Here is a 26,459-nt window from a genome sequence, read left to right as displayed (position 1 = left end):
AGTTCCTGCAAGATGAAGACATTGAAGCTATGGACTGTCCTGCCCCTTCCCCAGACCTGAATCCGATTGAACACATCTGGGACATCATGTCTTGCTCCATCCACCAACGTCACATTGCACCACAGACTGTCCAGGAGTTGGCGGATGCTTTAGTCCAGATCTGGGAGGAGATCTCTCAAGAGACCATCTGCCGCCTCATCAGGAGCATGCCCAGGCGTTGTAGGGAGATCATACAGGCACTTGGAGGCCACACATAATACTGAGCATCATTTACTTGTTTTGAGGCATTTCCACTTTCTATAGTCTCACTGATCTTACAGTAAATAATCTATAGTCTCAGTGTTCTTACAGTTAAGAATCTATAGTCTCAGTGCTCTTACAGTAAAGAATCTAAAGTCTCACTGCTCTTACAGAAAAGAATCTATAATCTCACTGCTCTTAGAGTAAATAATCTATAGTCTCAACGCTCTTACAGTAAAGAATCTATAGTCTGTGTTCTTACAGTAAAGAATCTATAGTCTCACTGCTCTTACAGTAAAGAGTCTATAGTCTCATTGATCTTACAGTAATGAATCTATAGTGTCACTGATCTTACATTAAAACATCCACTGTGCTCGCACAATAAAGAATTGCCTCAAGGATGATAATTAAATCTTTTTTTCCTCTGGACGTAGAGGATGTTCCCTTGTCATTGCTGGAGGCCTAGGTGTAAAAAGATCATGTTAGTTATTTGATTCATTTTCGACGCATGTATGTTTTAGTAAAATCAGTGCTTTTGCCATGGTTTATGTGTTTTTTTCATTTTCTGCTTCTCTTTAAGGCTATGGGCCCACGTTCAGGATTGTTCGCAGAATTTTCCTTATCAAAACTGGACGCCTTTCGCAAGAAATCCGCACTCGTTTTTTTCGCATTTTTAATTGCGGAATGCATTCTAATAATGGGATGCTTAATGGAAGCTTTTTTTTTTAGCGTTTTTTCCAGCGGAAAACCGAAGAAAAAACGGTAACAAAAAAGCGATAAAAATCCTAAACTTGGGAACACAGCCTAAACAATGAGCAAAAGAGGGTCCTTGTTGGCTCATAGGGAGACAGTACAGCTGTGCGCTGATGTTTTTCTTATTTTATAGTAATGTTGGCTGTTTTGTTTTTATGAGTTGCATAACCCCTTTAAGGCTATGTATGTGCATAACCCCTTTAAGGCTATGTCTTATTTCTTTTTACTTTGCATTGTTATGAGAAGATTCAGTAAAAACTACTTTTACTGATCACTACATACAAAACAAATCTCCAGAATAATAACTTTATAAACCTAAATGGCATTATAATTACTAAAACCACTAATCAGCTCCTGCCGTTCCCAGCAGATAATTTGTGGACCGCCAGCTGTGATTTAGTGGGAAGCGGAAAAAAAGCCTCTGTCAAAACAACAGCGCACATGAAAATCATTTTCTGCAACATTCACAATTGATGACATACAGCAGATTTCTATCGCCAGAAATCGATCCCCACCTATTTGGATTCCTGCTGTTAATGTGCGTGTTGTCGGCACCGCAGAGCTACGCGCGGTAATTGTCATTTTGTGAGCAGCGCTAGACACACGAGAGTGAAGCCAAAATTAATGGTCCAGTGAGTGTCACGTTGCGTGAAATGTGCAACGCTATCTACTGAAGCTTTTACATGAAGATGTAGATGACGTGTCTACACTGGCCCATGGCCAAGATTGCCCTGACACATGGCTTCACAATGTTAACTCTACTATCTTGATAAACTTGCTAGCGCCAACCAGTTGTAGTCCTAGAAGTCTGGTATACCAGATCAGGAGTGGATAAAAAGGTGTGCCAAAGCCACTTGCTGGTGGGTAGCTGTTAAAAGTTTGGGTTCCGGAACATCAGTTTCAAAATTACCAACCAAACTTTGACTAAAACGGTCACAATTGATGGTTGACCTACGACTAATGTCAGTGCTCATCTTTCCCTTTCCGGACAATCATTCTTCATTCCAGATGTCCCAAATAGGGTTGAGCGACTTTTACTTTTTTAGGGTCGAGTCGGGTTTCGAGAAACCCGACTATCTCAAAAGTCGAGTCGAGTGAAATCGGCCGATTATGGCGAAAAGTCGGGGATCGACCGAAACACGAAACCCAATGCAAAGTCAATGGGAAATCTCTCTCTCTCTCTCTCTCCCTCTCCCTCTCCCCCTCCCCCTCCCTCTCTCTCTCTCTCTCTCCCTCTCCCTCTCCCCCTCCCCCTCCCCCTCCCTCTCTCTCTCTCCCTCTCCCTCTCGCTCTCCCTCTCTCTCTCTCTCTCTCTCTCTCTTCCGTCCCTGAACAGAAAAGCTGGTGTTACACATTGCAAATCGCTACAGCGCACAAGCGACAAGATGGCGATAGGCGTCCACGCCCCTAAGACCTATGTCATCACTCTGCCCACGCTCCTTCATTGGCTGAAAAAATGGCGCCAAACGCGTCATACGAAACGCGACTTTGCCAAAAGTCGGCGACTTTTGAATTTGTCCGATCCGTTTCACTCAAGCCTAGTCCCAAACAGTCTGAAGGGGGCGTCACTGAAAAAAGTAACTTTGTAGGAATTGGGATGCAGAGGATTGGGGTAACGTTATTGTCTCTAATGAAACCCCCTTCAGACTGTTTAGGACTTTATATTTTTTATCATTTTTAATTCTTTAGGTATTTAATAAAATGGAGGAGGCCACATCTGGAGGAGCAACCAAAAAAAATATTACGGCTAGGTTACTACAAACCATACAATAACTGGTCATATGTAGAGAGAATGCAAATAAATAAGTCATATAAATAAGTCATAAAAGAACAACCATCGTACATCATCTGGTCTTTATATTTTAAAACGTAACTGAAAGGAAAAGGCCAGTAGACTGAAATGTTTTTTGGCTCCAAATTATTTACACCCCCTATTTTTAACTAGAGATGGACGGACACCTCGATGTTCGGGTCCAGTGGGTTTGTATCAGAACAGTACCCGGACCACATTGAACAACCAGTGCTGCAAACCCCGCTTCTGATCTTCAGTAAAATCATTACCGGTCAGATGGCCGCGGTTCCCAGTTCACCGGGAGAATTTTACTGTGGTGAATTTGAACTGCGGTGATCTCACCTCTGCACCATGAGACTTTTTCTCACTGTTCTAGCGGTGATCTCAGTGATGCCATCGCATTTCATTGGCCCGACTGGGAACGCAGTCTCAGTGACCGGCAGTAACCTTGGGGGACCCCTCAGCGTTTTTTTATTATTTAAATAATTTAAAAAATTGGAGTCGGGACATTTCTATCTATATATATAATTGTCTAAGGGTTTAATTGTCTGTCTGTCCTGGAAATCCCGCGTCTCTGATTGGTCGAGGCCAGCCGGGCACAGTCTGCTGCGAATTCTGGAATCATCATTGTCCTCCATTGCTGTCAAGTGCCGCCATTGTGTTGTCTAAGGGTCTAATTGTCTGTCTGTCTCTGATATCAGCCAATCAGCAATATTAGTGCGGGATTTAAACACCACTGACAGCGCAACATACATACATATTCTAGAATACCCGATGCGTTTGAATCGGGCCAACATCTAGTTCTTGATAACCAGACTTGCTAAATCTGACAGCTGAGGGTTGCAGCCCCCAGCTGTGAGTTTTGCCTGGCTGGTTATCAAAAATACAGGGGAACCCACCCCTTTTTTAAAATTAATTAAATAATAATTAAATTAACTATTTATTTACAGCACGGCCCTGGCTGATGAATATTCCCATTTGCTGTCACCTGCTCTCGCTGTTATTAGCAGCAGCAGGCGTTGGCTGTTGGGAGCAGTAGTTTCATCAGCAGACACCAGTGACCAGAGGTAAACTTTATACCTCCGATCACAGCTGCGAACCACAGCTGACTTACGGTGATGATTTTGCCGTGCCGTCATAAGTGTTCGGGGGACGAAACCCAAACAGTAACAATGATTTCCTGGTGAAGTCCATCTCCGGTGTCCCTGCACTACGGATGCGACGTGTGGCCATACGTCGCAATGCGTCGCTAATGCAAGTCTATGGAGAAAAAACGCATCCTGCGGGCAACTTTGCAGGATGCGTTTTTTTTCCAAAACGACGCATTGCGAAGTTGGCCAAACGACGGAAGTGTGAAAGAGTCCTTACAAGACATCAGATCATTAGTAGTGAAGTAGTGATGAGGGCCATTATTATGGTTTCTTGTCAAGTCTAGTACCACTCCCAACAACATAAAAGATATCTGAAAGAAGAGATGTGGTAGGAGAGTCACTGCTCAGAGTTTCAAATGTCCAAACAAATAAAGTTGTTAAACCGTACCCTTAAATGTCCAAGTCTTTAAAGACCAAGAGTTTCAGTCTATGGCAAGTCCATGGAAAAAAAAATTAAAACAGGGATTTCAGCCAAATTCAAAAGTGCAACCAATTTTTTTTCCAATTTGTGGAGGTTCTACATATCAGATATTTTTGGCAAATCCATAAGTCTGTCGGATGAATTATGAATCATTTCTGAACAGCAGCATTAGTTAAACAGCTGCGGAGCTTCGCTTCCTGTGTATTCGTGCGTGTCATCGTGTAATGTGTCATGAAGGGCTGGTAATGCAGGGTGTATAACCAAGAAAATACAAATGCTGGTGGTTTGGGGGAAGTGGGGGACCTCTCAGTCTCAGGTTCCATTTACAATCTAAAATGAATTAACCCATACCATAAAGAAAAAAAAATTGAAACTCCAGAATTGCTGTTTTTGGAGCTCTGCACCTTCCCACAAAAATGCAATAAAAAGCTATTAAAAAGTCATATGCACCCTAAAATGAAGCCAATTAAACTACAGTTGGCCATACAAAAAAAAACAAGCCCCTGTACACGTCTATTGATGGGAAAATAAAAATCCTGTTTTGTTTAGTTTTTTTCTCAACACACATTGAACACCGTATTACGCTGGTGTCAGAAAAAACGCTACCGGAGATGTCTGTGTGTGTTATACTGTGGCAACTGTGTGCCTCATCAATACCACAGGCACCGACGCCAGGGAAGCAGCGGTACAGTAAGTACATTCTCCCATGCTCTGCAGGCGAGCAGGGACGAATGATCAGAGTTATATTCAACTGATAAAAGAGACAGCAGGCGTCGTCTGATGGGACTATTACTTTCATCAGCGTACACCTGCTGCCGCTAATAACAGTGACAGCAGGAGCGGCTGTTAGGAGTATTCAACCGCCGCCTGTGCTATCTACTATATAAAGCTGTATGTGTGTGTGTATGTGTGTGTGTGTGTGTGTATGTCCGGGATTGGCATCTGCACCGTCGCAGCTACAGCCACAAAATTTTGCACAGTCACACGTCTGGACCCCGAGAGCGTCATAGGCTATGTTGTGAGGCGAAATTTTAACCCCGCGCGTTCCAATTCACCAAACAATTTTGCCCCTATCTACATAATGGGGAAAAAAGTGAAAGGAAAAGTGTTGGAAGCGTCGCAGCTACAGCAACAAAATTTTGCACAGTCACACGTCTGGACCCTGAGAGCGTCATAGGCTATGTTGTGAGGTGAAATTTTAACCCCGCGCGTTCCAATTCACCAAACTATTTTTCCCCTATCTACATAATGGGGAAAAGTGTTGGAGGCAAATTGACAGCTGCCAGATGTGAACAAGGGGGACTTAAAGAATGAGAGCGATGGCGCCAAAGAGTATATACCGTACAGTTGCTGAGGTGGGGCCCCGACATGGGATACTCACCACACACAGGGATATGAACACACACAAAATGTGCTTGAACACATATACCACCCTCAGCACACATTTCACCACACATACACCAACCTTGCCACATAAAAGTCGAAACACAAAAGTCGCCACTCAAAACTCGCCACGCGCAAAACTCGCCGCATGCAAAAACTAGGCTCACGCAAAACTCGCCACAAGTGCAAAACTCACCTCATGGAAAACTCGCCACACGCAAAACTTGCACACGCGGAAAAATTGCAACATGCACAAAATTTGCAACACATGCAAAAGTTGCCTCACACAAAACTTGCACATACTCAAAAGGCACCAGACATAAAACTCACCACGCGCAAAACTCGCCATGCGCAAAACTTGCTGCACACAACTTGCTACACTAACCTGTCACATGCAACTCGACACACAAAAAGTTGCTACACGCATGTTGCCACACAAAACTCATCTCACAAAAGTCGCTACATGCATGTCGCCACACACAACTCAACACACACAACTTGACAAACGAAACTCGCCCTAAAACACACACAAGTCTGGTATTAGCCTTCAAAAATAAAAATCTGATTAATAAGCAGACAAACTACAAGAGCAACAAATGTACCATATAGGAAATACGGCAGCTGTCGGTCACATGACCTGTCTATTATGTGTATGTGTGAGCTAATATATACTGCCAGGGGGGAGGGCTTCCTGTTGGCTGGGGATCAGGCTGCCAATTTATCTTACAAATACTGAGGTAAAAATACTGAGCAAATAACGTGTGAACGAGGCCTAATACAGGAGATCACACAGGTATATACTATATACAGGGGAGATGACACACAGATATATACTATATACAGGAGAGATGACACACAGGTATATACTATATAGAGGAGGAGATGACATACAGGTACATACTATATACAGGAGGAGATGACATACAGGTATATACTATATACAGGAGGAGATGACACACAGGTATATACTATATACAGGAGCAGATTACCTACAGGTATATACTATATACAGGAGGAGATGACATACAGGTATATTCTATATATAGAAGATGACATACAGGTATATACTATATACAGGAGGAGATGACATACAGGTATATACTATATACAGGAGGAGATGACACACAGGTATATACTATATACAGGAGCAGATTACCTACAGGTATATACTATATACAGGAGGAGATGACATACAGGTATATGCTATATATAGAAGATGACATACAGGTATATACTATATACAGGAGGACATGACACACAGATATATACTATATACAGGGGAGATGACACACAGGTATATACTATATACAGGAGGAGATGACATACAGGTATATACTATATATAGAAGGAGATGACATACAGGTATATACTATATATAGGAGGAGATGACATACAGGTATATACTATATATAGGAGGAGATGACATACAGGTATATACTATATATAGGAGGAGATGACATACAGGTATATACTATATATAGGAGGAGATGACATACAGGTATATACTATATACAGGGGAGATGACACACAGCAGGTATATACTATATACAGGGGAGATGACATACAGGTATATACTATATATAGGAGATGACATACAGGTGTATACTATATATAAGGGAGATGACAAACATGTATATAGTGAGGTGAAAATGAGAGGTGTGAGGTGAAAATGAAAAGGTGTGAGTGCAAAATGAGAGGAGTGAGGGAAAATAGTGTAGTGATCGGAAAATGACAGATGTGAGGTCGAAATGACAAGTGTTAGGGGGGAATGAGAGGAGTGAGGGGGGAAAATGAGAGATGTGATTGGGAAAATGAGAGGCGTGATGGGAAAATAAGAGAAGTGAGGTGCTATAACTAACCACAGATATTTACTATGCCCAGGCAACGCCGGGCTCTTCAGCTAGTCTACTATATAAAGCTGAATGTGTGTATGTGTGTGTGTGTATGTGTGTGTGTGTGTATGTCCGGGATTGGCATCTGCACCGTCGCAGCTACAGCCACAAAATTTTGCACAGTCACACGTCTGGACCCCGAGAGCGTCATAGGCTATATTGTGAGGCGAAATTTTAACCCCGCACATTCCAATTCACCAAACAATTTTGCCCCTATCTACATAATGGGGAAAAAAGTGAAAGGAAAAGTGTTGGAAGCGTCGCAGCTACAGCAACAAAATTTTCCACAGTCACACGTCTGGACCCTGAGAGCGTCATAGGCTACGTTGTGAGGTGAAATTTTAACCCCGCGCTTTCCAATTCACCAAACAATTTTGCCCCTATCTACATAATGGGGAAAAAGTGAAATGAAAAGTGTTGGAGGCGTCGCAGCTACAGCCACAAAATTTTGCACAGTCACACGTCTGGACCCTGAGAGCGTCATAGGCTATGTTGTGAGGTGAAATTTTAACTCCGCACTTTCCAATTCACCAAACTATTTTTCCCCTATCTACATAATGGGGAAAAGTGAAAGGAAAAGTGTTGGAGGCAAATTGACAGCTGCCAGATGTGAACAAGGGGGACTTAAAGAATGAGAGCGATGGCGCAAAAGAGTATATACCGTACAGTTGCTAAGGTGGAGCCCCGACATGGGATACTCACCACACATGGGGATATGAACACACACACAAAATGCGCCACACACTACCACGTGCTTGAACACATATACCACCCTCAGCACACATTTCACCACACATACACCAACATCGCCACATAAAAGTCGAAACACAAAAGTCGCCGCTCAAAACTCGCCACGCGCAAAACTCGCCACATGCAAAAACTATGCTCACGCAAAACTCGCCACAAGTGCAAAACTCACCTCATGGAAAACTCGCCACACGCAAAACTTGCACACGCGGAAAAATTGCCACATGCACAAAATTTGCAATACATGCAAAAGTTGCCTCACACAAAACTTGCACATACTCAAAAGGCACCAGACATAAAACTCACCACGTGCAAAACTCGCCATGCGCAAAACTTGCTGCACACAACTTGCTACACTAACCTGTTACATGCAACTCGACACACAAAAAGTTGCTACACGCATGTTGCCACACAAAACTCATCTCACAAAAGTCGCTACATGCATGTCGCCACACACAACTCAACACACACAACTTGACAAACGAAACTCACCCTAAAACACACACAAGTCTGGTATTAGCCTTCAAAAATATAAATCTGATTAATAAGCAGACAAACTACAAGAGCAACAAATGTACCATATAGGAAATACAGCAGCTGTCAGTCACATGACCTGTCTATTATGTGTATGTGTGAGCTAATATATACTGCCAGGGGGAGGGCTTCCTGTTGGCTGGGGATTTATCAGGCTGCCAATTTATCTTACAAATACTGAGGTAAAAATACTGAGCAAATAACGTGTTAACGAGGTCTAATACAGGAGATCACACAGGTATATACTATATACAGGGGAGATGACACACAGATATATACTATATACAGGAGAGATAACACACAGGTATATACTATATAGAGGAGGAGATGACATACAGGTACATACTATATACAGGAGGAGATGACACACAGGTATATACTATATACAGGAGCAGATTACCTACAGGTATATACTATATACAGGAGGAGATGACATACAGGTATATGCTATATATATAGAAGATGACATACAGGTATATACTATATACAGGAGGAGATGACACACAGATATATACTATATACAGGGGAGATGACACACAGGTATATACTATATACAGGAGGAGATGACATACAGGTATATACTATATATAGAAGGAGATGACATACAGGTATATACTATATATAGGAGGAGATGACATACAGGTATATACTATATATAGGAGGAGATGACATACAGGTATATACTATATATAGGAGGAGATGACATACAGGTATATACTATATACAGGGGAGATAACACACAGCAGGTATATACTATATACAGGGGAGATGACATACAGGTATATACTATATACAGGAGATGACATACACGTGTATACTATATATAAGGGAGATGACAAACATGTATATACTGAGGTGAAAATGAGAGGTATGAGGTGAAAATGAAAAGGTGTGAGTGCAAAATGAGAGGAGTGAGGGAAAATAGTGTAGTGATCGGAAAATGACAGATGTGAGGTCGAAATGACAAGTGTTAGGGGGGAATGAGAGGACTGAGGGAGAAAATGAGAGGTGTGAGGGAGAAAATTAGAGATGTGAGGGGGTAAATGAGAGGCGTGATGGGAAAATAAGAGAAGTGACGTGCTATAACTAACCACAGATATTTACTATGCCCAGGCAACGCCGGGCTCTTCAGCTAGTAAATAAATAAAACGGCAAGGGTTCCCCTGTATATTTGATAACCAGCCAGGCAAAGGTCACAGCTTCAGCAAGGCTTGTTATCAAGAATAGAGGGGTCCTCACACTTTTTTTTTTTAATTATCACACTTTTTTTTTGGTATTTAAATAAATTATTTAAAAAAAATGGCATGGGCTCCCCATCATTTTTGACAACCAGCCTTGCTAGAGCTCACAGCTGGGGGCTGGTATTCCCAGGCTGGTAAAGAGATATGTAGGGTGACCCCCCCAGCCTAAATATATCAGCCCGCAGCTGTCCAGAAAAGGCGCATCTATTAGATGCCCCAATTCTAGTGCTTTGCCCAACTCTTCCCACTTGCCCTGTAGCGGTGACAAGTGGGGTTCATATTTGTGGGGTTGATGTCACCTTTGCATTGTCAGGTGACATCAAGCCCACGGCTTAGTAATGGAGAGGCGTCTGTAAGACATCTATCCATTACTAACCCCATAGTTGTATGGTAAGTAAAGACACAGCCAGAATAAATTCCTTTATTAGAAATGAAACAAAACAGAGTTTTCCATTTTTATTTAGAAAACAACAATATCCATCACCTGTCCATCGTTCTGTCGTAATCCATGTCTGGGGGAGAAATCGTTTTCAAACTGGACGGTGCCAAGATGCGATCATCCTGGCTGAGAACCACTGGTGTAAGAGCTGCTGTGAGCCTGGAAACACACTGACATGTACACTTGAATAGGTTTGTGTGTAAGGCTGCTTTCACACATCAGGTTTTTGGTTTCAGGCACAATCCGGCAGTTTCAGGCACAATCTGGATCAGTTTTTTTCTTACGCCTGATCCGTTTCGTCCCCATAGAGTTGTATTACTGTCGGATTGTGCCTGAAGGACATGCGTTTCATCCGTTTTGTGCCGGATCCGTCCCTTCAGGCTTTTTTGCCGGACACAAAAAACGTCTCCTGCAACATTTTTTGTGTCCGGCGAAAAAGCCTGAAGGGACGTTTCCGGCAATAAACGCATGGAACTGATGTGGGAAAGAACATTTCCGGCGACCGAATTTGTTTTTTACACACTGAGCATGCTCAGAAGCTTTCTTTTTGATTCTGGCCCCTCTCTCTCTCTCATTCTGGCCCCTCTCTCTCATTCTGGCCCCTTTCTCTCTCTCTCTCATTCTGGCCCCTCTCTCATTCTGGCCCCTCTCTCTCTCTCTCTCTCTCTCATTCTGGCCCCTCTCTCTTTCTGGCCCCTTTCTCTCTCTAATTCTGGCCCCTCTCTCATTCTGGCCCCTCTCTCTCTCTCTCATTCTGGCCCCTCTCTCTCTCTCTCATTCTGGCATTCTGGCCCCTCTCTCTCATTCTGGCCCCTCTCTCTCTCTCATTCTGGCCCCTCTCTCTCTCATTCTGGCCTCTCTCTCTCTATCATTCTGGCCCCTATCTCTCTCATTCTGGCCCCTCTTTCTCTCATTCTGGCCCCTCTCTCTCTCTCTCTCTCATTCTGGCCCCTCTCTCTCTCTCTCTTTCATTCTGGCCCCTCTCTCTCTCTCTTTCTCATTCTGGCCCCTCTCTCTCTCTTTCTGGCCCCTCTCTCTCTCATTCTGGCCCCTCTCTCTCTCTCTCTCATTCTGGCCCCTCTCTCTCTCTCTCTCTCTCATTCTGGCCCCTCTCTCTCTCTCTCTCTCATTCTGGCCCCTCTCTCTCTCTCTCTCTCATTCTGGCCCCTCTCTCTCTCTCATTCTGGCCTCTCTCTCTCTCTCTCTCTCTCTCTCATTCTGGCCCCTCTCTCTCTCTCATTCTGGCCTCTCTGTCTCTCTCTCTCTCATTCTGGCCTCTCTCTCTCTCTCTCATTCTGGCCCCTCTCTCTCTCTCTCTCATTCTGGCCCCTCTCTCTCTCATTCTGGCCCCTCTCTCTCTCTCTCATTCTGGCCTCTCTCTCTCTCTCTCTCTCTCTCTCTCTCTCTCTCTCTCATTCTGGCCTCTCTCTCTCTCTCTCTCATTCTGGCCTCTCTCTCTCTCATTCTGGCCTCTCTCTCTCTCTCTCTCTCATTCTGGCCTCTCTCTCTCATTCTGGCCTCTCTCTCTCTCTCTCTCTCTCTCATTCTGGCCCCTCTCTCTCTCTATCATTCTGGCCTCTCTCTCTCATTCTGGCCTCTCTCTCTCTCTTTCTCTCTCTCTCATTCTGGCCTCTCTCTCTCTCTCTCTCTCTCTCTCTCTCATTCTGGCCTCTCTCTCTCTCTCTCTCATTCTGGCCTCTCTCTCTCTCATTCTGGCCTCTCTCTTTCTCTCTCTCTCTCTCTCTCTCATTCTGGCCTCTCTCATTCTGGCCTCTCTCTCTCTATCTCATATTCTGGCCCCTCTCTCTCTCTATCATTCTGGCCCCTCTCTCTCTCTATCATTCTGGCCCCTCTCTCTCTCTCTCTCTCTCATTCTGGCCTCTCTCTCTCTCTCTCTCACATTCTGGCCTCTCTCTCTCTCTCATTCTGGCCTCTCTCTCATTCTGGCCTCTCTCTCTCTCATTCTGGCCCCTCTCTCTCTCTCTCTCTCATTCTGGCCCCTCTCTCTCTCTCTCTCTCTCTCTCTCATTCTGGCCCCTCTCTCTCTCTCTCTCTCTCTCATTCTGGCCTCTCTCTCTCTCTCATTCTGGCCTCTCTCTCTCTCTCTCATTCTGGCCTCTCAAATTCAAATTCAAATGAGCTTTATTGGCAGGACTAAGTACATGTTAGCATTGCCAAAGCATATGGTAAAAATACGGGGGTGGGGGAGGGGGGCATATAGAGGTCCAGGGAATATCAAATTCCTTTCTCTCTCTCTCTCTCATTCTGGCCCCTCTCTCTATCTCTCTCATTCTGGCCCCTCTCTCTATCTCTCTCATTCTGGCCCCTCTCTCTATCTCTCTCATTCTGGCCCCTCTCTCTATCTCTCTCATTCTGGCCCCTCTCTCTATCTCTCTCATTCTGGCCCCTCTCTCTATCTCTCTCATTCTGGCCCCTCTCTCTATCTCTCTCATTCTGGCCCCTCTCTCTCTCTCTCTCTCATTCTGGCCTCTCTCTCTATCTCTCTCTCTCCAGGAGCTCAAAAACCATGCGCAGTACATAGAGCCGGATCCAGCTAAAAAACGGATCCGGTGCATCAGTTTGCATCCGCTTTTTCACTATTTACACCGGGTCCGTTTTTTAGCAAATTTGCCGGATTGTGCCGGAAACCAAAAACGAGATGTGTGAAAGCAGCCTAGTGTCCCCAGTAAGTGTGAAAACTGTCACCACATGTACAGGACACACTGATGTGTGAAAGAGCCCTAAAGGAATCCCAGGTGGTTGTGGAATTGCATTATTTTCTACCCTATTTCAGCCCCACATGGATCTCCTTCCCCCCACACCCTTTTCAATAAAAGTGTGTCTTTCTAAACTACAATTCAAGCTCATATGGCTATGTCAAAGAAAAAATCTAAAATTAGGGCACTTAGGTAAAAAAAATATATAGAAAACTAAAAAATGGCTGGGTTAATTAACATTGTGATAAAGGAGGTTTTCAATATTTAAAATGTTTGATCCAAATATGAAGCTCAGCAAAATGCCATTTATTTTTATTGCTTTGATTGGTGTTTGCTCGGCTAGAACCCAAGAGTGCTTATAAATGTCACATATGTAGATTCCCGGAGAGTCTGCAAATAAACATTCTTTCCTATCTTCTTGATATTGCATAGATCTTAGAAAGATTTTAACTTGCACTTTCCAAAGATATGAAAGCAGAATACCAAGAAGTAGAGATCATTATCTATGGAAAATATGAGCCTATAAGCTGCTGATAAATAGCGCTGTGAATTTAAGAGTTGGCGTAAACTTATTGATGCAAAGCCAAATCACTATATGTAGCATCATTACTGTTTATCAGAAAATCAATTCTTCTATAGTCAGGGTGTATATAAATAAATATTAAAAGTACAATTTCTGTTTATGTAGACGTAAAGGACAGTAATGGTTTGTTCGTGTGACAACCCCTTTAAGGGGTCAATTAAATTCAAAGTGCATTTTAATCAATAGACCTGGGAATAATAATACGTTCCACAATTGGATGCGTTAAGGAAAAATGTTCCTGTGCTGAGAAAATCTTATAAATGTGCTGTGTACTGTGTAATGTTCACGGTCGGCACATATCGTGCCTTGCAAAAGTATTCCGCCTCCTGGAACTTTTCAACCTTTTCCCACATATCATGCTTCAAACATAAAGATACCAAATGTACATTTTTGGTAAAGAATCAACAACAAGTGGAACACAATTGTGAAGTTGAACGAAATTTATTGCTTATTTTAAATTTTTGTGGAAATTCAAAAACTGAAAAGTGGGGCGTGCAATATTATTCTGCTCCTTTAGTTTCAGTGCAGCAAACTCACTCCAGAAGTTCATTGTGGATCTCTGAATGATCCAATGTTGTCCTAAATGCCTAATGATGATAAATGTAATCCACCTGTGTGTAATCAAGTCCCCGTATAAATGCCCCTGCTCTGTGATAGTCTCAGGGTTCTGTTTGAAGCACCATGAAGACCAAGGAACACAACAGACAGGTCCGTGATACTGTTGTGGAGAAGTTTAAAGCCGGATTTGGATACAACATGATTTCCAAAACTTTAAACATCCCAAGGAGCACTGTGCAAGCGATCATATTGAAATGGAAGGAGTATCATACCGCTGCAAATCTACCAAGACCCGGCCGTCCCTCTAAACTTTCATCTCAAACAAGGAGAAGACTGATGAGAGATGCAGCCAAGAGGCCCATGATCACTCTGGATGAGCTGCAGAGATCTACAGCTGAGGTGCGACAGTCCGTCCATAGGACAACAATCAGTTGTACACTGCACAAATCTGGCCTTTATGGAAGAGTGGCAAGAAGAAAGCCATTTCTCAAAGATATCCATAAAAAGTGTTGTTTAAAGTTTGCAACAAGCCACCTGGGAGACACACCGAACATGTGGAAGAAGGTGCGCTGGTCAGATGAAACCAAAACCAAACTTTTTGGCAACAGTGTCAAACAATATGCTTGGCGTAAAGGCAACGCAGCTCATCACCCTGAACACACCATCCCCACTGTCAAACATGGTGGTGGCAGCATCATGGTTTGGGCTTGCTTTTCTTCAGCAGGGACAGGGAAGATGGTTAAAATTGATGGGAAGATGGATGGAGCCAAATACAGGACCATTCTTGAAGAAAACCTGTTGGAGTCTGCTAAAGATCTGAGACTGGGACGGAGATTTGTCTTCCAACAAGACAATGATCCCAAACATAAAGCAAAATCTACAATGGAATGGTTCACAAATAAACGTACCAGGTGTTAGAATGGCCAAGTCAGAGTCCAGACCTCAATCCAATCGAGAATCTGTGGAAAGAGCTGAAAACTGCTGTTCACAAACGATCTCCATCAAACCTCACTGAGCTCGAGCTGTTTGCCAAGGAAGAATGGGCAAGAATTTCAGTCTCTCGATGTGCAAAACTGATAGAGACGTACCCCAAGTGACTTGTAATCGCAACAAAAGGTGCAACAAAGTATTAAGTTAAAGGGGCCGAATAATATTACACGTCCCACTTTTCAGTTTTTGAATTTCCACAAAAATGTAAAATAAGCAATAATTTTCGTTCAACTTCATAATTGTGTTCCACTTGTTGTTGATTCTTCACCAAAAATTTACCTTTGGTATCTTTATGTTTGAAGCCTGATATGTGGGAAAAGGTTGAAAAGTTCCAGAGGGCCGAATACTTTCGCAACGCACTGTACCATGGCTCCTGGGTGGGTGAGGAAGCATAATAATAATTTTATTTATATAGCGCCAACATATTCTGCAGCGCTTTACAAATTATAGAGGGGACTTGTACAGACAATAGACATTACAGCATAACAAAAATCACAGTTCAAAATAGATACCAAGAGGAATGAGGGCCCTGCTCGCAAGCTTACAATCTATAGGAAAAAGGGAGACACGAGAGGTGGATGGTAACAATTGCTTTCATTGTTCGGACCGGCCATAGTGTAAGGCTCGGGTGTTCATGTAAAGCTGCATGAACCAGTTAACTGCCTAAGTATGTAACAGCATAAGTCACTTATAAGAAGTGTGTATACACTTGCAGGTATTCAGCATCTGCTTTTTCAGGTAACACACATTTCCCTGCCTGTTTTATCACAGGATCAATTGTTTCTGCTACATTCCCATCTCTCTGAGCTCGTGATAAATCAAGTCCGTCATGAGTTCAATGGTCACAGAAGCGTCTGTCACTGGCTTGGTTTATGATGAGCTCACAGGACTGGTGTTTTTGGCAGAGCCACTCACTCCTGTGATAAAACAGAGAGGGAAAGTAGCAGCTGCGAGACCCTTCTGTATTATGTCTGTATACTCGCTTATCATAAGTGACTTATGCTTCTTTAACATATGTAATTGTAGAACATGTTAATATTCCAAGATATTTTGACTATTCTTCTTAGTGGGTCTAGCTCCGGACCGCCCTATTTTGGGCCTTCAGCATAGGGCTATTTCTCCATTCTTGCATAATCTCTAAGCAATGTCATTTTATTAATATAAATGATTTATTATTATTATTTTAATATAGGTGTTGTATTTTCTAGTGATAGAGTTTTAGAATCCGTGGTTTACTGATTTATGTAAGTCAATTCTTCAGGAGGAGAAATTGGAACAAAGCAAATCCGTCAATTGTTTTTTTTTTTACTCTTCTCACTATGTTAACTGTTGTGAATTCTGTGGCTGAGTTCACTCCTGTGGTCACAAGTGGTACTTCGGCTGATTCTCTCTGGGAGCTTCCGTTTGTGGAGGAAAGTGGTACTGCAGCTTCTGAGTTTCCTCCCTCAGGTGATCTGGTGAGGTCGTTAGCTGCTTCTCTACTTAACTCCACCTGATGCTTTGATCCATGCTTCCTGTCAATGTTCCAGTGTTGGACTTGTGTTTCTCTGGATCATTCCTGTGGCCTGCTGCTCTGCATAGCTAAGTGCTTCTTTGCTATTTGTTGCTATTTTTTCTGTCCAGCTTGTCTATTTGTTTTGCTGGAAGCTCTGGGACGCAAAGGGTGCACCTCCGTGCCGTTAGTTCGGTACGGAGGGTCTTTTTGCCCCCTTTGCGTGGTTTTCTTTAGGGTTTTGTGTAGACCGCAAAGTTATCTTTCCTATCCTCGTTCTGTCTAGAATATCGGGCCTCACTTTGCTGAATCTATTTCATCCCTACGTTTGTCTTTTCATCTTACTCACAGTCATTATATGTGGGGGGCTGCCTTTTCCTTTGGGGTATTTCTCTGAGGCAAGGTAGGCTTATTTTTCTATCTTCAGGCTAGTTAGTTTCTCAGGCTGTGCCGAGTTGCATAGGGAGCGTTAGGCGCAATCCACAGCTGCCTCTAGTTGTGTTTGGAGAGGATCAGGAATTGCGGTCTACAGAGTTTCCACGTCTTAGAGCTCGTTCTATTATTTTGGGTTATTGTCAGATCACTGTATGTGCTCTGATCGCTATGTACATTGTGTTACTGAATTGCCTATCATAACAGTTAACATTTTAAAGGTTTTGTCCTGTCATACTTAACCTACAGAATCCCCGCTGCTCCCATTTTTTAAATTGAATCTGTCACCATGTTTTTGCCACCTAATCTGAGAGCAGCATGATGTATTGAAAGAGACTCTTGATTCCAGTGATGTGTCACTTACTGGGCTGCCGTCTGTAGTTTTGATAAAATCCCTGTTTTATCAGTAGGACATTATCAGTAGAGGATTAGAAACCTGTTGCCATGTAGTCCTCCATATTCATGAGCGCTGTATAACCCCGCCCCCACCACTGATTGGCAGCTTTCTGCCTATGCACAATGTACTCAGAAAGCTGCCAGTCGGTGGCGTGGTCGGGGTTATACAGAGCTCGGCATTTGGAGGTCTGGTAGATCTCCGGCAGATAAAACTGTGATTTTATGAAAACTACAGCAATCATACATCAAGTGATCCATTGCTGGAATCAGGCGCTTTGCCTCTTCTACATGCGGCCCTCAGATTTGGTAGCAAAAACCTGGTGACAGATTCACTTTAAAGCAGATAGAACCTTTTGTGTGTTTCTGGGCAAGTTGCATGACAACAACCTATATGCCCTCTATCACAGCTCTCATTGATGAGTATCTAGGAATGTTCCTATCATCACATAATAAGGCTGATTTGCCTTTTGGGGATGCAGGTTATTACTGCAGCCATATTGGGTGATAGGCCGTTGTTTGAGTATGAGGGAGTCGGAAGCGATTGCTGTCGGATGAGCGAGCATTCGGCATACATGGGCACCTTTATATACTCTTCCGGAGGAAGACAGTATATTAAAGGGAATCTGTCAGTAGAATGATCCCTACTAAGTCGCAGGTCATAAATAGGTGAATAAAATGATACCTTGATATCTGCGATCCGATGTCTTATTTCAGAAAAATATGCATTCTTCTTAATATGTAAATGAGCTGTTAAGATCTATGGGCCGGACATAGATCTCCCGGAGAATCTGCCTCCAGAGATTATTTTAATTGAAAGCGGCACTACCAGTGTAAGACATGTAATGACTGACAGTCTACTCTCCTGATCTACATGTCTCACATTGGTAACAACTCATTTTATTTAAAATAGGCTTAGAAGGCAGATTCCCAGGGAGATCTATGTCCGGCCCATAGATTTTAAAAGCTCATTTACATAGTAATAAAAATGTGGATTTCTCTGGAATAAGATATCAGATTACAGGTATCAAAGTATAATTTTATTCAGCTTCTTATGATCTACATGCCCATATAGACGGCTTAGGAGGGTTTGATCCTTCTGACAGATTCCCTTTTAATCCTCAAATGCAGTCATTCCCAAACCAGGTAGGAGTCACTTAAAAAAAAATGATCCCCCTACCTGAGATTCACCATGATTCACATTCTTACCTCAAAGCACATTAGTGTCTGTTGGGAAATCCCTGCTTATTTTGCTAGGATTCCATGAATTCCTGATTGGAAATCATTTTGTCTGGTGCCTTATGAAGCAAGACCTGTGGGTTGTAGGATGCAGGACCTGTAGATTGCAGGATGCCGTACCTGTCAGTTGCAGCATGCAGGACCTTTTGTTTGCTGGATTCAGGACATGCAGGATGCAGGATTTTTTGGGTTAGAGGATGCAGGACCTGTGGGTTGCAAGATGCAGGAACTGTGGGTTGCAAGATGCAGGACCTAAGGGTTGCAGGATGCAGGACCTTTTGTTTGCTGGATTCAGGACCTGCATGATGCAGGATTTTTGGGTTAGAGGATGCAATACATGTGGGTTCCAGGATGCAGGACCTGTGGGTTGCAAGATGCAGAACCTGAGGGTTGCAGGATGCAAGACCTTTGGTTTGCTGGATTCAGGACCTGCAGGATGCAGGATTTTTGAGTTGCAGGATGCAAGACATGTGGGTTCCAGGATGCAGGACCTGTGAGTTGCAGGATGCAGGACCTGAGGGTTGCAGGATGCAGGACCTGAGGGTTGCAGGATGCAGGACCTTTGGTTTGCTGGATGCAGGATTTTTGGGTTGCAGGATGCAAGACATGTGGGTTCCAGGATGCAGGACCTGTGAGTTGCAGGATGTAGGACCTGTGGGTTGCAGGATGCAGGACCTTTGGTTTGCTTGATGCAAGACCTGCAAAATGCAGGACCTGCAGAATGCAGGATTTTTGGGATGCAGGACCTGTGTGTTGCAGCATGCAGGACCTGTGGGTTGCAAGATGCAGGACCTGCCGGCCCAGGAACAGGCACACCTCATGTGCTGTGCTGTACTTTATATATACATTTGATGGGAGAGGGAAGTGAATGGTGATAGGTAGATAGTGGGGTGGATCATGACCCTTATACCCAAAGAGTGGTGGGAAAATTGTGTCATGCTCACGGTGCTCCTCTCTGTACTTTTACGGGCCCAAGACCGGACACCAGATAGGATTCATGACCACCGTTTGAGCTTTCCTGTGTGCTGCCTGGAATATGGCTCTTGCTTTAATCTCTTCGAACAGGCCCCCAATATATAGTGATTTATTCTTCATTAGTAGAGTGTGCTGAGAATAGCATTATAGAAAACCTGAGCGTGTGCCTACAGTCGGCACAGACAGTGTGTGCGTCATTACCTTATTCATCAATACAGTGCGAACTGATTCTTAATTCTCTAATTAAATTTGTTTGGTTTCCTCGCCCCCCCGCTTTTAAATAATTTACAGATTCACGTAGCGTTACAAATGCCATATTGGCTCTGAGGCTTTGTCTCACACCTCACCCCATTATTCTCTGCGCAGGTCGTCCAGTACATCATCCAGCTTCAGCAAGCCTAGTTCTCAGAGCCTGGCGTCTCGAGGAGCTTTCTTTGTTGACGACGACGATGATGAGGTGAGATCTTCCATTATCACAATTTCGAATGTGATATGTTGTGCCATAATAATGACTCCACTGTTGGGATGACACAGTAAGAGTGTGAAATGATAAGGTTTATGTACCGGGAGGACACTTATACCACAATTACAAAGAATTACTGTCATTGTGAGACGAGAGCGATGACAGAGAGCAGTGTCCTCCTCACAAACACTAGCACAGTATCTGTCACTGCCATGTGGTTGCCGGCCCGAAGAAGACAACTCTGTGCTAAATGAGTGGACAGATCTACCATGGTAAATCCATCAATGCAATCTATCTGTCCAATGGAAGCAGGGAATATAGGACCTGTCTTCTCGATAGCCAGGATTTTGTCTGACTGACAGCAGTCTCTGCACTGATATGCTAGAGAGCCGGCTGTCAATCAAAGTGTCAGGGCGTGGTCACAGCCGCAGTTCACTGTACGCTAAGCGGTAACTGGAGCTGCCCTTCTATGACTGAAATCCGGAGGCTGCCTGGACTAATAAAGTCCATTCCCAGTACGGCTTTAGAATGATATGAACCTGGAGATTAACCCTATATCTGCAGGTAATATCGTGTCGGGAACAGTTGTTCAGAATTAGAATAACGTGCACCACCTCTGTCTTCAGGTTGTGTCTGGTATTGCAGCTCTGTCCCATTAAAGTGATGGGTGTAATGTTGCAATACCACACACAACCTGTAGACAGAGGTAGCGCTGTTTATGGAAAAGGCAGCTGTGTTGGGTGTTTTTTAATCCCGGAAAACCCCTTTCAGTGATAACATTTTTTTTTTCATATTTCTGTTTTAAACTCAATCAAAATAAATGATTGAATAGAGGCCCGGGAATAATCCCAGATGGTCCTTTAGCAGATTTTCCTTTTACAATAATGATGCCTAATTTAGTTTTTGGCAGCTCTAATCCCATAGTTTGGACGATGTGAAAATGATGGCACCTTTAAGCATTCTTTTGTCAAAGCTTAGTATTTTTTTGTAAAATTAATTAGAATAAATTTGATGACTTAAATCAAATAGGGATTCCCGCACCACCATCTAATAACACGAGTTCAGCACATACACAAATCTTAACTAGAAAACATACGAACAAGATTGAGGTGGGACACAACTGCAGCAACCATACACTTCAGTCCTGGCAGTTTAATCTTTTAGATCAGGGGTGTTAATCTTTGGGCTTCTGGGCCACATTGGAGGAAGAAGAGTTGTCATGAGCCACATAATCTGCTCAAGTGACTATGATGGCACCAAAGGTCCTATTTCTCTTGGAAACCATACTGTATATGCAGAACTAGCATTATCAATGCAGCAAGTAACCACCCCACCACACGTGATGCTGTGTAGGGTCTCACCAGGTCCCCCTTTGGGGATGAGGGTCTTTGGCAACTAAACACCACTCACCCCCACCCCATCACTCCCAACTCGGGCCTGACCTGTGCCCAACAAGTGGGAGGTCACTGCCAATGGGGATGGGGCATGTTTGCTGTTTGTGGCCTCACCTGAAATGGTGGCTTTGCCTCTGTCCTGCCAACCTCCAGGTATCTGACAGCCTATGGAGCCTCTCTTCTGCCTTTTCAGGTTATTTCCCCTCCACTTTTACCTTCTTGACTTCTTTCATTTGTTTTCAGTTTGTCTTCTTTCTTCATGATTCATGCTCCACTCACAGCCACTGTTCCTTCCTCCGGTTTCTGGCCCCTGTGCATGGACTACAGTCGGGATCAATGGGTCTCCACTCACTGCTGTTGACTCTTCTCATTGATCCCAGAGCAGGTGACCCACCAGGATTCAATTTAGACCAGATAACTGGAGGGAGTAGTAGTAGCCCAGGAAGAGGAGTTATGTAGGCTTCCACACCATGCTAAGCACTATAAGTAAAGCAGACTGTGTGTGCCTTATAGGCTTATGGCTGGACAGGTAAAGGATATGTGTCACTGAGGTAGTTAGCCTCGCTGATGTAAATCTGGAAGAGCAGGATCCAAGACAGTTAGTGTTGAGAGGGTTTTTAATGGGTCCGGGTTTTGTGAACGACCACTAGAGCTGGGTGGGACTGGCTGTTCCCATATTTCCACCTACAGGTCTTTGAAACTGTCTGCTTAAGGCAGCGCATCTACTTTATTCATGTTCTGGGTGTGGAAGTGGGAAAGATCTGTTATGTGCTGGTTGGAAAGTGCTACTGAGCACCACAGCTTTAAATGAAAAAATCTTTATTTAAAATTGTGGCATTATTAATATATGGGTTGATGGACTGGTCATTCGGGGCACTGGCCTAGCATCGCCGTTGTATAGCCCTCTTGGCACAACAGAGGGCCGATTGTAAAGAGAGGCGGGAAATTTGTGAGTCGCCATCGAGGTGTAAACTTTCCTTTAATATTCATAAGACTCACCTGACTTCTAAATCGCAAACGCCTAAATATTATTGATCGCTGCACTCCGCCACATGCTTACAAAGAGCAGACATAGATTTATTGTGCATGAAATTGAGACACGTAATAACAAAAAAATTCTGATAATCATTTGTGTTGGGCCGCAGGTTGGGTACCTCTGCTTTAGATGCTACAGTCACTAGCAAGCTCAGCATCTAAGATGTTGATGTGTTAGCATCTGATTACAATGACAGCTAGCAGCCTAATAAAACCCCCCGTGACATTTATCACTATCATGACCGATTGGGCGAGGCCGGGAGCATTGGGCTCTGCCGTATATCTGTCCTCGTGTGCTGCACTTTCTTTTATGCTCCGAATGCTGCTTCTACATCAAGCTCCGAGGATTATTAGTTTTTCTCTGAGTTTAATCTTTCTTCTACTCCGTCACTCGGTGAGATTGTGACTTTAATGAACCGTCTTCTCGATCACTGCACAAGATATTAGTCCAAATGACATAGATAAGAGTCTGTAGCTGTGAAATGACGCGACGGCGGAGAACTTCTCACCTTCCACCCAACCTCCCGACTTAATTAGGCTGTTTGCCGTCTGAGTTATGACTTGCAGCTTTGAAGAACACGATTAATTTTCTAGAAGTCTATAGCGACCTTAAAAGCAATGTCCTATTGAAATATTCATCCATATGTATTAGATATATACCATCAAGATGCATAGCTATGGAATAGATAGATGGGAGACAGATATAAGGTAATACACGGAAAACATTAGATAGGCGGTAGGATCGAGAGAGATGAGGTAGTTAGATCGTAAGATAGATTCCCAAGGACGCAGCAAGGCACAGTGAGCGCCAAGATACATTGAATATATGAATATTGAACTACTTTACTGCTATGTAGAATACGCTGATAAAATTGGCCAATTTGTGTGCGCTCACCAGCCAAGTCAAGGCGCACCTTTCTCTTATGGGACCTGCTGAATCCTCTGGGCCAAAAAAGAAACAGTGACAGAAACATAATGATTAAATACCCTGCTGTAAATAATTAAATAGTATAGAGCATGAAAATAATATATGGTACTTAGTTAACATGCTTTTTTGATTAAAAATACAAAAGCCATCCCACCACGTCACGGTGACCCTAACTGGGAGAGTCCCTTGGGCCAAAGCCTACAAATGGACTTAAAGGATCGAGGTCTAACAAAAAGCAGCCTTAGGCTGCCGTCACACTATCAGTATTTGGTCAGTATTTTACCTCAGTATTTGTAAGCCAAAACCAGGAGTGGGTGATGAATACAGAAGTGGTGCATATGTTTCTATTTTACTTTTCCTCTGATTGTTTCACTCCTGGTTTTGGCTTACAAATACTGATGTATCATACTGACCAAATGCTGCTAGTGTGACGGCAGCCTTATACTGATGGTAGAAATGCTCAGCCAAATATGGTGGCATCAAAAGAGATCACATCTGACCAGCATTAGAATGAAGCAAGTGTGAACAGGTACATGCTGCTGTTACTGTTACGGAGCTGCAAGACAGAACTAGGATAGAAGGGGGAAAACTGACCCTGCACTGAGACTAGGCTGATACCCTACGATGGAGTGGGCGACCCATTCCTTGCGAATAGACCCACCGACGATCCTAGGTTAATCTCAGTGAAGACCTATAGATAGGGGAAGGAGGTCCCTGAAAGATCTAAGAACTGGGTATAATAACAGGTCACCTCCTAATAGAAAACAAGGAGAAGGCTGCAGATACCAACTGAAAACAGTAACTAAGGATAGCAGAAAAACGGGGGTCCCAGAACTGCACAATGTCAAACACAGAAAGCTATCAATGCAACTAGCCAGAACTCTAGCGGATTAACACTGTTGTCCAGCAAGGAATGGGAGGCAGATGCTGGGTAATAAAGGGTGATACAATCACCTGACCTAAGGCAACCCAGCACCAGGGGAAAAAGACCAGCAGCCAGAAAACCACAACAAGATGGCGGATGGTCAAAAATAAAACAGATTCTAAGGCCACATTCACACGTTGCTTTTTATTCTGCGGGTTCTCCCGCAGCGGATTTGATAAATCTGCAGGGCAAACCCGCTGCGGTTATCCCTGCAGATTTATCGCGGTTTGTCCTGCGGGTTCCGCTGCGGGATTTTACCCCTACTATTGATGCTGCATATGCAGCAATATGCAGCATCAATAGTAATGTTAAAAATAATAAAATCATGATATACTCACCCTCTGACGTCCCGATCTCCTCGGCGCTGCAGGCGGCGGTCCGTTTCCAAAGATGCTGTGCGACCAGGACCTTCGGTGACGTCACGGTCATGTGACCGCGACGTCACCGCAGGTCCTGGTCGCATAGCACACCTGAGACCGGACGGCCGCGTGCAGCGCTGAGACTTCCGAGGGTGAGTATACATGATTTTTTATTTTAATTCTTTTTTTTTTAATACAATTATGGTTCCCGGGGCCTGGAGGAGAGTCTCCTCTCCTCCACCCCGGGTATAACCCGCACATTATCCGCATTACTTCCCGCATGGTGGGCACAGCCCCATGCGGGAAGTAAGCGGATCAATGCATTTCTATGGGTGCAGAATCGCTGCGATTCTGCACAAAGAAGTGACATGGTCCTTCTTTTTTTCCGCAGCAATTCTGCGCGTTTTTTTTCGGGTTTTTCCACATCATGTGCACTGCGGTTTCTGTTTTCCATAGGGTAACATTGTACTGTACCCTGCATGGAAAACAGCTGCGGACTCGCAGCAGCAAAATCGCCGAGGTTCCGCAGTAAAAACCGCATAGTGTGAACATGGCCTAACACTGTATTATGTACAAACCATAGAGTGCAGCAGCCACTGTGGGCTAGGATGTATGCAAACAGTAATTCCATGAAATGTAAACTGCATTACTGCTAAACTGTACTTATAAAGTGAGGGTACTTAGCGCACAAATGGACCAATTCATATGTGCCCATTAGACACGGCAAGTTAAACCTAGCTACTCTATCAGACACTCCTCTTTTGGACAAAGGGATGTGTGTAGGATTCAGCACTAACTAAATGGAATCAGTCAGCAGGTTTTTCAACCCCAAACTAAGTGCATCTAATCACTGTAATTCAATTCGTACCTTTGTAGAGGACAATAGATTTCCTGTTTTTTAAATACTCCTTGAACAATTTAAATGCTAATGAGCTGGAAGCACAACGAGGTGGGCACTGCACATACACCTCGCTCGCCTCTCTCCCTCTTTCTCCACCCGCCCCTGGTCATTGACTGAACTTTCACTCTTGCCTGAGTGTCCTGCCGGCTGAGTGACCTGCCAGCTGATTGACCTGCCAGCTGATTGACCTGCCAGCTGATTGACCTGCCGCTTAAGTGACCTGCCGCCTGAGTGATCTGCCGCCTGAGTGATCTGCCGCTTAAGTGACCTGCCGCCTGAGTGACCTGCCGCCTGAGTGATCTGCCGCCTGAGTGACCTGCAGCCTGAGTGACCTGCAGCCTGAGTGACCTGCAGCCTGAGTGACCTGCCGCCTGAGTGACCTGCCGCCTGAGTGACCTGCCGCCTGAGTGACCTGCAGTCAGTGATCTGCCGCCTGAGTGATCTGCCGCCTGAGTGACCTGCCGCCTGAGTGACCTGCCGCC

At 43.9% G+C, this 26,459-nt stretch overlaps 1 protein-coding gene across 3 annotated transcripts in view; it reads left to right on the top strand.

Annotated features, from left to right (window-relative positions):
• MRE11 (MRE11 homolog, double strand break repair nuclease) overlaps positions 1 to 26,459 on the top strand; it is a 329,642-nt gene that overhangs the window by 283,656 nt on the left and 19,527 nt on the right. Inside the window, exon 19 of one of the 3 annotated variants that reach the window (XM_069759160.1) lies at positions 20,339 to 20,429. The exons of 1 other annotated variant lie outside the window; for it this stretch is intronic. In XM_069759160.1, the coding sequence (XP_069615261.1) occupies positions 20,339 to 20,429 (91 nt within the window). Of the gene's footprint in view, positions 1 to 10,618; positions 10,800 to 20,338; positions 20,430 to 26,459 lie in introns of those variants that run through there. One more of the 3 variants, XM_069759159.1, reaches the window with a different exon arrangement.

This window comes from Ranitomeya imitator, chromosome 3 (genome assembly GCF_032444005.1).
Source record: "Ranitomeya imitator isolate aRanImi1 chromosome 3, aRanImi1.pri, whole genome shotgun sequence".
In the NCBI taxonomy this organism is placed as follows: Eukaryota; Metazoa; Chordata; class Amphibia; order Anura; family Dendrobatidae; genus Ranitomeya; species Ranitomeya imitator.
The sequence above is the reverse complement of the archived record's forward strand: the minus strand, read 5'-3'. Positions and strand labels throughout refer to the sequence as shown.